At 35.4% G+C, this 14,316-nt stretch overlaps 1 protein-coding gene across 4 annotated transcripts in view; it reads left to right on the forward strand.

Annotated features, from left to right (window-relative positions):
- The window catches only part of LOC117167560 (synaptic vesicle glycoprotein 2B), a 209,894-nt gene extending 195,794 nt beyond the window's left edge, over positions 1-14,100 (forward strand). For all 4 annotated transcript variants that reach the window (XM_033352606.1, XM_033352589.1, XM_033352597.1 and 1 more), the window contains exons 2-10: positions 2,537-2,766; positions 5,261-5,320; positions 5,399-5,482; positions 9,315-9,639; positions 9,765-9,886; positions 9,993-10,231; positions 11,113-11,557; positions 11,688-11,975; positions 12,895-14,100. In XM_033352606.1, coding sequence (XP_033208497.1) covers positions 2,730-2,766; positions 5,261-5,320; positions 5,399-5,482; positions 9,315-9,639; positions 9,765-9,886; positions 9,993-10,231; positions 11,113-11,557; positions 11,688-11,975; positions 12,895-12,950 — 1,656 coding nt within the window. In that variant the 5' untranslated portion in view covers positions 2,537-2,729 and the 3' untranslated portion in view covers positions 12,951-14,100. The remainder of the gene's footprint in view (positions 1-2,536; positions 2,767-5,260; positions 5,321-5,398; positions 5,483-9,314; positions 9,640-9,764; positions 9,887-9,992; positions 10,232-11,112; positions 11,558-11,687; positions 11,976-12,894) is intronic.
- The last annotated feature ends 216 nt before the right edge of the window (positions 14,101-14,316 follow it).

Here is a 14,316-nt window from a genome sequence, read left to right on the forward strand (position 1 = left end):
CATGCCATGCTATCTTTTCGGACGTTTTGGGCATGAGACGTGTGTCAGCGAAATTTGTTCCAAAACTGCTTAATTTTGATCAAAAGATCCATCGCATCACCATCGCTCAGGAGATGTTGAATGAAGTCAATAATGATCCTGAATTTCTCAAAAGGGTTATAACTGGGGATGAATCGTGGGTATATAGTTATGACGTTGAAACTAAAGCCCAATCGTCTCAGTGGAAGCATCCTGAGTCTCCAAGACCGAAAAAAGCACGTCAAGTTTGGTCAAATGTGAAGGTTTTGTTCACTGTCTTCTTTGATTACCGTGGCGTAGTGCATCAGGAATTCTTACCACAAGGTCGTACGGTCAGTAAGGAGTATTTCCTTCAAGTTATGCGCCGTTTGCGGGAGGCGATACGCAAAAAACGTCCGGAACTTTGGAAAAACAATTCGTGGCTTTTGCATCACGATAATTCACGTGCTCATCCTTCATTGCTTATAAAAGATTTTCTGACCAAAAACAGCACCACAGTCATGCCTCAGCCTCCATATTCACCGGATTTGGCCCCCAGTGACTTTTTTCTTTTCCCATAACTGAAGAGACCCATGAAAGGACATCGATTTTCAACGATTGAGGAGATAAAAACTGCATCGCTGAAAGAACTCAAGGCTATACCACAAAACATAAATATTGAGGAATAAATGAATATTTTTTGAGAAAACCATAAAGTCACCTTATTTTTTGAACACACCTCGTATATATTTGAATTTATAAAAAGTCTGCTTTTGAGCAATGTGCATTGCTTCAATATTAGATTTTATTGATAACATATAATTTTTTCTTAATGCCCTTCTGCTATTTTCTACTAAAAAATGTGTCCTTGAAGATTTTCTTGTTTTAAAGTTGTAAACAATAACATTTTTTGGAAAAAAATTATGACAAAAGTTCACCTTCTGAATCGTCTGATGGATGGAAGGTTGTTCCTCAAGAAAAACAATTTTTCCTGTTTAAAACAAACTTTTTATTTTTATAATCAACTTTTGTAAACAATCATTTCTTTCTTATACTTACAGTCGTCGGAAAAATCTGCATTATGTATCGAAAATATTTGGCTACAGAATTATCATTAAAATTTGGTATTAATCGGTTGGACATAGGCTGCAGGGGTCTTCATCTGTGCTTACATCTAAGTAGTGTAGATCATCCAAATACTAATCTGTCCAATTGGTCAATCATTTTTAAAGTCTTTTTATGCCGCAAAACAAAATTTCGAAAAAATTACCTTATTCAGTTTTCATTCTCATGTCTTCATATGCTCACATTTAAAAATTGTACAATTTTCGCTCTAAATCAAATGCTATTAATATAATTACATTTTGTAAATTGAGACCTTTAAAATAGAGAATTTTAACTTTTAGAGATTTAAAATAGGAATATTCTACATTCTAACATTTTCAAATCGACATTCAGAAAAGGTACAATTTAAAATTTAATAGAATCCCGTTGTTTCACGCGCAGTTTTATCTTACAATTAAATCATCAGTATACATATAAAAAACTCATGTTTAGCACAACCATATTGAATTATATGTAATTAAAAACAAAGTGAAAATTCGCAAATACACTTACTATCCGTTCATGTCACGAAGGCCCCTCCAAAACAGCTGCATAGTTTGGTAATTTACTCTTTAAAAAATCACATAATAAGACAGCTGATACTATGATAAAGCTAACTTTATAGCGCTTAAGATAAATCCCCATTTGTTTATGTACAAAAATTTCTTGGGAAAATATCCTTCGCGAAAGGATGATAGCTGTGGGGGTTTCGCGTCACTTTATCCTTGCTTGACTTTCGATGGCATGTTTGAACTGAACAATGTAGAAGATTTAAAAAAAATCATATAGATGCTTTCATATTTTGACTATAGATGCGTAAAATGAAAATTGCAATATATTAATAGCAATGAACGTAAATTGCATTTGAACATAACAATGCTATCTCTCGTAATATACGTAGTAGAGGTAGAGGGTTATATTTTGGCTTAAATTGGTTAGAAAATTCCAAAAAATACAATCGAATAACAATTAGGAATGTCAATCTTAAAACCAATTAATTAACAACAAATAATCCTGGAAGACGCATGAATGGTAGTGTGGGTGTGAGGACACTATAGATTATATTATGGGATACCATAGCTAAAGGTCACTGATGGGTTCTGCTCATTCATCAAGTTCTGAAAAGAGTAGATCCTTCAATTATGTCATAATATGTGTGGCCTCACACCCCCACTACCATTCATCGGTCTTCCAAGATTATTTATTATTAATTAATAGGTTTCAATATTGGTATTTCCAATTATTATTCTATTGCATCCGTTTGTGTTTTCAACACAAATCCCCGAGACCATGGGCATACTGAAAAAAACTGATTTATATAATAATACGATGTTTGCATCTTATTGAATTCTTCATATAATTAATTAGGAATCTAATATGTGAGCTTATTATGCACCAAGATGATAATTTGTTATTTTCTTCTTTTTGATTCTAGCTTGCGAGTGAGCGCAGAACCTAGCCCCGCCGTTGAGCAGCAGCAGAGCAGCGCAGAATCAGCAGGAAGATTTCGCCAAATTCTCCTCAGCAACCAAGATACGACCCTCGCTAAGCGAGACAATCAGCTAAGAGACATCCTTCTCTGATTTTTTCCCCAAGCCAGATTCATCCAACCGCGCGGACATCGTAGGATGGTAGAAGGTGAACCTGACACAAAGCACAATCATAGTAAGTTTTCTAATCAAGTTGATAATATTTTAAGGGGGCAGTCTGCCATCTTCAATTACTTTTTTCAAACATTTTTTTCTCATAATAAAATTAATTTAATAATGTCAAACTTTTAGTAGATAAAAGAAGAGATTTGAAGGTAATACAGCAATTTTTAATGTAATTATACTTGGTATGGCAGCCTGAAGTTAAAATCCCTGTTTGAAATTGACATGATATCGTGACTTCGGGCCATCGGAAATAGAAAAAATTAAGAAATTAGTGAAATATAAATAAGTAGCTATCGTATCAACTAGTATAATTCATATTTGATGAAATACAACAAAATAGCGGACTTTTGAAATCTTGTTTAAACAATTTAATTTAAAAAAAAGATCAAAAGTGCGCCATTTTGTTGTATGTTATCACATGTGAATTATCTTAGTTCACACGATATCTACTTTTATATATTTCACTAATTTCATGACTTAGTCGAGAGTATTCCCGAAGTCGAGATACGAGTACTATATCATGTCAAGCTGTTTCAAACAGGGATTAACATTAGGATGCCGTACCAGCGATATTAACATTTTAAAAAAGCTGTATTACCTTCAAACCTTTTATTTTATATACTCAACGTTTGATATTATTAAATTCATTTTACCGTGAGAAAAAAAATGTTTGAAAAAAGGAATTGAAGATGACAGGCTGTCCCCTTAAACGAGGGCTTGCTCACTTTTAAAATAAGTTAAATCATGCGATCCCAAAATCTTTAAGAATTGGTATTAGCGTTTTAAGATTCCATATTTTTTACTGTGAGCCAATGAATTTCATAAAATTTCTCTAGGATCTTTTAAAGATTCGCAAAGGTTTTGGAAGATTTGGAAATTTTTTTAGATCTCCGTAGAGATTTAAAACTATTTTTTAAATTATTTTTGAGTCTGCTGAATCTTGCAGAGTATTTTATTCAGAAAAATTAAAAAAATCGGCATATTTCTAACAGAATCATAATCAGGGTTCCCTCATAATATATATTAAACACTCTCGATACATCAGCTTTATTATTTAACAAATCAGTTTTTCTCAAACAAATCAAGTTTGTTTAAAAAATATTTTTCTAGAAAATATGAGAATTTTCTCTTTTCTGCTAATTCAATTTTCTCATGTATTTTTATATTGGGAAAGTTGAGCAAAATATTGTGAGATGACGTTCTCAGATTTTAAAGAAATCTGATGCCCACCTAGGGAGTAGTAGCTTTCGACAGGCTAAAAAAAGTTGGCATATGTACAATTGAAACTTATGCGAAAATTAAAAGTGGTGGCGATCACAATTTTCGCACAAATAGGATATTTTTCCATTTTCTAAGAAAATTACTTAAAATTTGATGAAAAAACTTTTCTTATTAACAAATAAATAGTAATATTAACAAAAATGAACACTCATCAAAAGTGTTACTTTTCAAAATAGTTTTATATTTAAAAAAGAAAAATCTATTCCTTTTTATCCTTTAATATTCAGCAGGCCTTCTGCTTTAAGGGTATATCAAGAGAAAGTGGTTGTATACTCTTTGATAACAATTATAACTAATTGCGTGTGTTGTTTACTCAGCGAAAACGCAACACTAATTTAAAAAACTAGTATATTTCACAAACTGTGGGACGTGGAAGGTTCGTTGAAGGCTCATTTAAAAAAAATTTTATCCTCTCAACAGCACCTCCGATACATATATTTACGCTATTTTAAAACCCAGGTGAAGGCCGTATAGTTGGAAATGAGTTTTCCACGCGAACATGTAAAAAAATGTTTGACATTTTCAGTTTTTTGCTAATAACAAGAGTGGTTATACATTAAATTGCTTAGAGGCTTCTAGGGTTTATACCTCCTCCAATTTTTTACGTAAAAAAATGCTGGTAGTTTCCAGTTTTAGAAAAAATGGTAATTTGACTGGAATGGAAATCATTCCTAGATTGCTTTACTGATTCTAGGCATTTTTGAATGAATTTACAGACATTTCTTTGCGATTGTTACGAATGGTATAGTTTTATGAAACATATGACATGAACATTTTTCTTCTTATCTAAAAATAAAAGCGTGTTGCTTCAGTTCGTCTAAAAAAATATTTTGTGGACGACAGATTGTGCGACTGACCTAAATTCATCTTCAAATATTCTGGAGTCCATCTGATGACCTTATGATGCATTCGTCATTAATGCAACCCAGATATTCTCGCAGGCAATATTAAATTATACGTAGCAAGATTATAGAGGTCTGACGTTTTCGTTATCGTATCGTCCAATGCGAAAAACGATGCATGTAATTATGATTTTCTTTGATCTTGGAAATTCAAATAACGAGCGAGAGATTATCTGTAAACATGCGATAGTATGAAGAAGCCATACATACGTAATTAACTGGTGGTGACTGAGACAAAATATATAAAATCAAACTTAACCCTAATTTGAAAGAATTCTAAACGAAATTATTATAATGCAATAATACATGCTTTTTTTATAGAGAGTGATGTAAAAGACGATCGCCTAAACGGCTGCGGTTCCAAGGACCTAGAACTCGCACGTAAGTTCTCAAAATTTCATTTTTCTCAAACTTAAAATACTGAAATTGAAAATACTGATCTCATCTATTACTTATCAGGAATTGGGTCAAAGGGCAAAACTCTAGATCCCGAGAAAGGATCCTACGTGAAAGCTGACTTCGAGAAGGCTATCGAACTAACCGGTAAGTATCGTTTTTATATCTTTTCCGTAACATTGTCAGTTAAATTATAGTTGTAGTTTACCTCCAAACTCAATATCTTATCAGTCATTGTATAATTTTCAGTTACACACTTTTTTTTAATTACACTTCAAATAAAAGCATTTTTTAGAAGTTGAAGCATCGAAAATAATAACCTTGATGCTTATATTGAGACTTCAACTTAAATTTAAAAGACTGACGTAACGTATTTGACAATAAATCTTTATTCAGTTGTGTTTATATACTTTTAATATTGCTCGGTAATAATTTCTCTTTTACGACTCGTTTGGTTAGTAACTAGCAAGTCTGTCGCATGTCAATGATGATGTTCTTTAATCTCGAGTGTTTTTATTGCGAATTAATTATTCAAACTTATATTATCACGATAGCAAATAACTATGCATGCAAATTACAGTTATATAGTATCTGATCGAATTCGAATTGCATAATTTGTTTAAACATCTTTTCTTATCATTTGAAATGTGAAGCGATGCCTCTAGAAAAAATCGGAGAATAAAGTCTTTTATAAATTTTCAAAACATACCATTTTGTTGATTTTTCAAGTTTTGGACTTTTCAATTACAAAAATTAATTTAGAAAAATCTTAATTCTTATTTTTTACTTCAATTAGAATGACCCAAATCCTTCTCAGTGAGAAACATCTTCTGTGTTTCTAAAAACAGGTTCAAATATAAAAAATAATTTACTCATAGAACTACAATTCGCATACAGTTGCACGTAAAAATAAGTTCACAATATTAAATTGCACTTGCTGGGTTCAATAACGCAAGACGCATGGATTTCAGTCTAACCTGATTTTTTTTTTTGTTTAAAATTTTTAACTCGATATATTGTGTTATTATTACATTGATTAATTCGATTTAAAATCTGCCAAAATTATGAACTTTATATTTAAAGACAATTTAAGACGATTTGGCTTAAGGCCTTAAGCCAAATTGTCTTAATTAATTAATGTAATAATAACACAATATATCGAGTTAAGAATTTTAAACAAACAAAAATCAGGGTACCATATGATACCTGGCGGATTTGCTGACCCTTCCTATTGTAAGGCGCTGCAGTTCTCGAGCTCGAACCTCTGCGGGACGATGTAATGCTCAACAAGGGGCTACTGTATTATGTTGCGTTGGTACGTTTAAAGTAAATTCAAATTTAAACCAGCTAACACTAAAACTTCTGTAAGTAATTCTGTATAATTCTGGATAATTTAAAACTAGCGCTTCTGTGTAGATATCTCAGCAACTATTGGACTAGAAAGAAATTTTCCAAACGAAATAAAACTTTTGTTGACAAAAAATTCTTTTAAGCGATAACAATTTTCACACTGTCTTAAAGCAAAAAATTTGTTTGCAATCGAATGTTCATCCAAGTAGTTTTATTGCTAAGCTACGCGCTTTGTTATTGAAAAATAAATAAAGAATAAGTGAGCCCCTGGCTGACCGAAGAACCTAATGGAGCCTCTACAATGTACCCGTAAAGACCTCATTGGGTCCGCAATCGGTTCCTTTTTTAAAAACTCAAAAAAAAAACGCAAAATCAACTTTTAAATTGTTAAAATTCGGATTCGACGTTGAAATTCCCTATAGAAGGTTAGGGAATAATCGCAATAGTTTTTTTTGTAACGGTAAAATGTTTAAAAAAATATAAGACGTACAGGGTGGACACTTTGGGGCTTACCAAAAAGTATGAAACCTATCTTACATTCTAATGCTATTCCTATGGGAGCGTATGCGGCGTTGCATACATTTTGGTAAGCCCCAGCGTATCCACCCTTTATAACGCCTGTTGACTGCTACATACAGGCGACACGTTTGAAGTGTAGCAGTCAACAGGCGTTATACGTCTTATATTTTTTAACACTGTTTACCGTTGCAAAGAAAACTATTGCGATTATTCTATGACCTTCTACAGGAAATTTTAACGTAGAATCCGAATCTCAATAATTTAAAAGTTGATTTTGCGTTTTTTTTCGAGTTTTTAAAAAAGGAACCGAATGGGGACCCAATGGGGTCTTTACGGGTACTTTGTAGAGGCTCTATTCGGTTCCTTCGGTCCGCCAGGGAGGGCAAAACTGACGAACTTCATGATGTAATAGTGTTAATTTTTTTAGTTTGTTAGCATGTTATTCTTGTCGTTCATCTTACTTTGAAATAATGGTTGGAATAAGATCAAGATAAACGGAAAACGTTCATAATAGAATGTTTTATGACAGGATTAAAACAATTTTTATTTAAATTTACACATTTTTAATTTACTATTCTCAGGGCGTCATTTGTCTGAAAAAACTGATTGTCAGCTATTTAAACTGAAAATGTGTCGAAAGTTTCAGTAAAAGTTTCAGTTCAGTCAAGAGTTTCAGTAAAATGAGATCACCACGTAAAAAATGCGCCCGTGACTCGACCTCCATATATCGCGTGGACGCTTGTGTGTGTGTGTGGGGGGGGGGATTCCACACTTGTCTATGAAGGGGCGGGCGGGGCTAGAATCCACGTGGACACACATTTCCCTAAATCTGTGGAAAATATACTGAAATGGGACGAGGTATACTCAAGGTATACTCGAACTTTTATATTGTGCTTGCGCATAATAGCATTTTTATTTTTATTTTAATTATATTTTTTTCACGACTTTTACGTTGCAATTCAAATCATGTTTAAGCTCAAGTTCCTAAGCTAATCCAAATTTTTTCAACCAATTCATCGCTCCTTTTGGACTTCTTGTAGTCCGGGAGCTCGCGACAATGGTCAAAAAGTGGTGAGAAATTGTCCACGTGGTATATGGATGGCCCCTTAGACAACGTAATACAGCCTCCGGTTGAGCACCACAACGCCCCACAGAGCTTTGAGCTCGAGCTGTATCAAGACGCCAAGTACCATACAGTACCCTGATAGAGCCTTAAGCCGGCAATTTTTTCTAGAATAACAAAATAATGATATATATCTTCCATTCAAACTGAATAAATTTCAAGTTGTAGATGGGAAAATTGAAGACAAGGTCATGTAATTACATTTGAAGATTGATGCTTTTTTTTACCTATTTTCAAAGAATTGCATCCTGTACACCATTTTTTAAAAATTTTCTATAGTTTCTTACCAAAAATTGTTCTTCTAAAACATGCGCATTACTCTTTTTGGCCCATAGAAAAATTGGTTGAGTAGTCAAAATTTTGAATTTTCACATACCCGAACTGAAGATATTACATAATTTATAAATTATTTTATTGATATTTAATTTTTGCGCAATAATTGAAATAATACATAAAAACCAAAGGCTTTCCAAATTAACATTTTTCATTTTTACCCTCAAAGTTCATTGTTGAACAAATTGAAGTTGAAATAGAGCACGGTCGATTTCACGTTAATTTATTTTTTATCTTATACAAATACAAAACATTTTCAAACAGAATAGGACCAATATTGTGAATTGTAATGCGAGAAGTAAATTATTTTTTATGTTTTGTACTTTCTTCAGAAATAGAAGCCATTTTTCTCTGAAAAGGAAATGAGAGAGTTAACTTCTATGAAACCAATTATTACCTATAATTTTAATGAAAAAAATATTCACCTTGTTTGTTCTCCATTACTGTAGGGGGAAACAATTGCTGAAAATAAAACAGGAAAGAACCCAGATCGTTTCTAAAGATTTGAAAGTCTGCCTTTTTGTTGAAATAAAATTTGAAAAATTAATTCAGGTTTAGACTGTAAATTTCTATTCAATCAGTTGTGAATCAAAGTCAACGATCCAATTGATATGTACCAAATAATAGTAGGAATTCATTTGTTTTTATTTTCAGAGTATGGCAAGTTTCATTATTTCCTGCTCGCAGTATGCGGGTTCGTTAGCACGAGTGAGGAGATGGACGTAATTTCTATGTCCTTTATCTTGCCGAGTGCACAATGTGACCTAAAGCTCGATACCCAAGCGAAGGGATGGCTCAACTCCATCATCTTCATAGGGATGATGGCGGGCGCCTACGCGTGGGGCTCAGTGGCAGACGCCCTAGGCCGACGCAAGGTGCTCATTGCCATATCCTTTATGAACGCCCTCTGCATCGTCGCTTCCAGCTTCAGCCAGTCCTACGAACTATTTATGTTCTTCCGTTTCCTCAACGGAGCTGCGTAAGAATTTTCATTACGATCTTATTTTATTATTCTTTTTTTAAACAGATCAACTAGATAATAGTATGAAAATTTCCATTCGAGCTTCGAAGCATCTCTTTAACCTGAACTACTCATGATTTTAGCCTTGGTGGCAGCGGACCGGTAATCTGGTCGTACTTTGCGGAATTTCAGCCCAAGTCGAAACGAGGCTCCATGCTCTCCTTTATGGCAGCATTTTGGACCTTGGGAAACCTCTTTGTAGCTGGTAATTTTTCTTCATAGATAAAAATACATACTTAAAAATATTAAGAAATTCTTTTAAAATTGAAAACTTTGTTAATTTATTCTAAAAAACGTACTTGCACTTTTAGGACTGGCATGGTTGATCATCCCTAACGACATTGGTATTACGGGCCCATCATTCACGTACAACTCTTGGCGAATCTTTCTGCTGATCTGCGCTGTTCCCTCCTTCGTAGTGGCGGGGCTACTCCTTCTATTACCAGAATCCCCCAAATATCTACTCTCTCGCGGAAGATATGAAGAAGCCCTCAACATCTTCCGTAACATTTATGCCATAAACACTGGCAAAAACCGCGAATCTTATTCGGTAAATAACTAAAAAATCATCCTTACTTTTAAACTAAAAGTCGCGGTCCTGATTAAAGTAAATATAAAGTTACAAACTTTGCTGTAACATTTCCGAATAGAATTTTTGTTGAAAAAATCAAAATTTATTGCAGGTATCATTACAATTAATTAATAACATTCAACATACATTGCTCCTGCATTGATACACTTAGTTCGGCGCGTCTACCGCTCGTCAACAGTCCGCTGGAAGTCGGTTTCCGGAATACTGTTGAGAGCCTTTGTCGTTGCCGCTTGAACCGCCTCGATGGAGTAGAATCGATGTCCATTGAGCTCTCTTTTTATTTGGGGAATCAAGAAAAAGTCAGGTGGAGCCAGGCTTGGGCTATATGGGGTGGGGTGAGGCAGCGTTGCCATGCCGAATTTCGCCAGCAGCTGCCGCACAACATACGCATCGTGGCACGGCGCGTTGTCATGGTGAAGTTTCCAATTCTGCGCAATGGCTGGTTTTGGACCGCTGCTGGCGAAATTTGGCGTGGCAACGCCCCCCCCCCCCATGACAGCCCAGACCTGGCTCTACCTTAATTCTTCTTGTTTCCCCGAATGAAAAGAAAGCTCAGAGGACATCGATTCGACTCCATCGAGGCGGTTCAAGCGGCGACGACAAAGGCTCTCTACAATATTTCGGAAACTGACTTCCAGCGGGCTTTCGACGATAGGCAGATGCGCTGAGCTGAGTGTATCGATACAGGAGGAATGTGTTTTGAATGTTATTAAGTAATTGTAATTATACCTGCAATAAATTTTGATTTTTGGGACCAGTCCCGATACTTATTAAACGGACCCTGTATACGCCAATATATTGATACATGCCGTATGTTAATAATAGAAATGTAATTTTAGGTGCATGAATTAATCCTCGATGACTTACAAAAACCGTACCAGGTGAAGGTAGGCTCCGAGGAAAAGAACAAGTACACGATCATGTTAGGTGATATCATGGACAACAGTAAAAAACTTTTCATCTCACCTATTCTACGTTTCACAGTCATCTCCATCATTATCAACTTCACCTTCCACATTGGATACTACGGGTTGATGATGTGGTTCCCTGAACTTTTCAATCGCTTTGACGAGTTCAACCGTGATCATCCTGATCAGGTTGCGACAATCTGCGAAGTCACTGACTATGTTGTAAACCACGGCTCACGCAGTGATAGTACCATCTGCTCCGACAAAATCGGCGCTTCTGTTTTTATGGAGTCTCTAATTACAGTAGCAGCTGCCATTCCTGCGAATATTGTTGCCGTCCTAGGAATGGATAGACTCGGCCGCAAGTTTTTCCTAGGTCAGTAATCCTATGCGTTGTTGGACGCTCTATCAATAGACGGCTTTCCATCTATTCCGACTAGGGTAGTTATCAGAAGATTAAAAAAAAATGCTCAACATTGTTACCTTGAGTAAAATTTCTGTTTCAGTATTCAGTACCATGTCGTCGGGTCTGTGTTCAATTGGACTATACTTTGTGTACAATAAGTATCAGAATTTGGTTGTCTCGGCGATCTTCAGTGGTGTAATTAGTTGTGGAAATGCAGCTCTGGATTGCTTGATCACTGAAGTATTTCCAACAAACCTCCGGGCTACGGGGATCGCCATTTCAATGGTCGCCGCTCGTCTTGGCGGGATCATCGGAAACATTGTTATAGCTCAGCTCCTGGACATGTATTGTCCAGCTCCCACCTTCATCGTTGCAGCTCTTCTTATTGGTAAGTTTTTTGAAGTCACAGTTCGAATTACTCAACATTTGGATTTCTCAACTCCTAAAGTATTGGAACATTAAGCTTACTGCAATTGAGCATTACATTCGATAGATCATATTTTTAGAGGCAAAAGGAATCTTGTCCTCGATATTTCAACAGACTTTCAGTACTTATTGGTCTTACAAGGAGAAGTCGCGAAATGTTCTTCGCCGATTGGAGTGGGGGTATTTGCGCCAAGGCGCTGGACTCGCTACTGTAGCAATGACACTGAAGGACTGCGACTTTTTCCACTGCGCACGTATCGCGCAGTGGTGGAGTAAGGAAGAAAACGGGTGACCTTCTCCTCACATCTTCTTTACGCGACATCTGCGCAGTTGAAAAAGTCGCAGTCTGTAGAACCACTGCACTGTAGAGCTTGGAACCTGGTTTTCTCACTTATGTATGTACCAGCTACAGTGGCGAGTCGAAAGCTGGATCGTAAATACTGAAACTCCGATATCTTTGAAACTAAGGCCCATTGAATCGAAAGAAAAAAAGCATTGCTAATAGATTTTTATATACTTTCACCCTGTGAAGGCCCTATCGAATCGGTGACGTGCATCTCGCGACCTCTTCCTGTTAGTTTAGGCCTCATACACGTAGCTTAGATGTGCTGTTTCATAGTACTTGGAGAATTTAATTCCTTTGTATGCATCAAAGCATCGGGATGCCTATCCAATTTCACATGGAGACCAGCTTAGGTGTTAAGGTGTTCATATAGCTAGAATCGTTTTAATTCAGAAACACTCTAACTTTGAAAGAATCACATATATTGGGCAATACATAAAATTGACGCGACTTTTATGGATTTGGATCTAGTTATTGGCATTAGCAGACCGAAAGAAGTCTCGACATCCGCAACTCATTTGTATATTGCTTTTTTCAGGTGGAGGTCTGCTTTGCTTATTTTTACCAAACACAACGCGGGAACCACTTTCTTGACACCGGCGGAAACAATTCGCTCAAAGAGCCGTGTACAATAGTCATAAAGCATTTGTATCAACTACGTATAATAAGCATCTCTTCGGTGTTAAACACAGGGTTAAAATGATTCATCCAAGAAAAGGATTTGCTCTCAAATATCGAGAAACTTGCCCTTCCTTCTTAATGAACTTCACCTCTTAAGAATCAACCTGAATTAACCGACTGTTAGCGACTCTTCGGTTCGGTATTACAATTTAAATCCTATAACGGATATAAGTCATATTGTTCTTCAGACATCATTCCCAGTCAATGAAAAACCTTCAATTACCAAATGACATCACATGTGCCTCGAATTGAACTGTCCTGATTGACTCACTACCAAAAATACACATTAATATATTGACGCCCAACGATTCAAAAAGCAACTTCTTTCAAAGCCGTATCTAGTTTTCCTCAGTATTTCAACAAATTTAAGACTATGGAGACTCTAAGCAGAAGTTTAAAGTGCACGTCCACATTGTTATTTTTTAAATAGATATAAGCGTAAAAGTGTAGATTTAGAAAATATGTCCCAAGTCGTCGAAAGATTAGCGCGAATGTATGATAAGGAATGAAAATTGCATTTACTTTTTGGGTGATGCGATTATATACAGTACAATTAATGACGTTATCAATTTTTTCGAAATTCTGACAGAATATTGAAGAAGGAGTTTAATCATATTGTAACTGTTCTTTATTGTGCTAGCAAGAGACAATGACGGTTTATAAAAAATAAGAAACAGTATTCCATCCGCTCGACTCTTAAATGTAAATGACACTGCATGTTCTTTTTGTTAAAGATCTTCTTCGTCTCTTTTGCACCCATTTTTATTGATCACTTTGTAAATACAATTTGCCGCATATGAATTACTACCGAATTTTAAATTGTAACTCATACACCTAGGAAACTTTGTTATAGAAACGAAACAAATAAAAACGACGCGGTTGTTATTTCAGTTGTAATTTTATTTTATGGTCTTTGTGACCAGATCTTATGTAATAATAACTCATTGTTATCATTCCAATCTTGTAATTACAATCACGAGAGTGTGTATTGCATATTATTACTCGCCCTTAGAATACTCAATGAAAATAAAAGACGAAAGACTTTTTTAGTCCGCAAACGGAACCAAAGAGTTTTTATTTCATTTGCTTATGTCAGATTTCCAGGAAGTGTTCAATTTCCTACGGAAAATTAACGATTTTTTGCCTATTTTTGGTTGCGCGGGCTCATTCTCATTGCGCGCTGCGCACAAGACACTCTTTGCTTGCAAATTTGAGCGGACCTATGTCGCGCACTTCTTGAATCTCGTGCTTCGTGCTCGATAATGTATTTACCTCGTGC

This window comes from Belonocnema kinseyi, chromosome 1 (assembly GCF_010883055.1).
Source record: "Belonocnema kinseyi isolate 2016_QV_RU_SX_M_011 chromosome 1, B_treatae_v1, whole genome shotgun sequence".
Lineage (NCBI taxonomy): Eukaryota > Metazoa > Arthropoda > Insecta > Hymenoptera > Cynipidae > Belonocnema > Belonocnema kinseyi.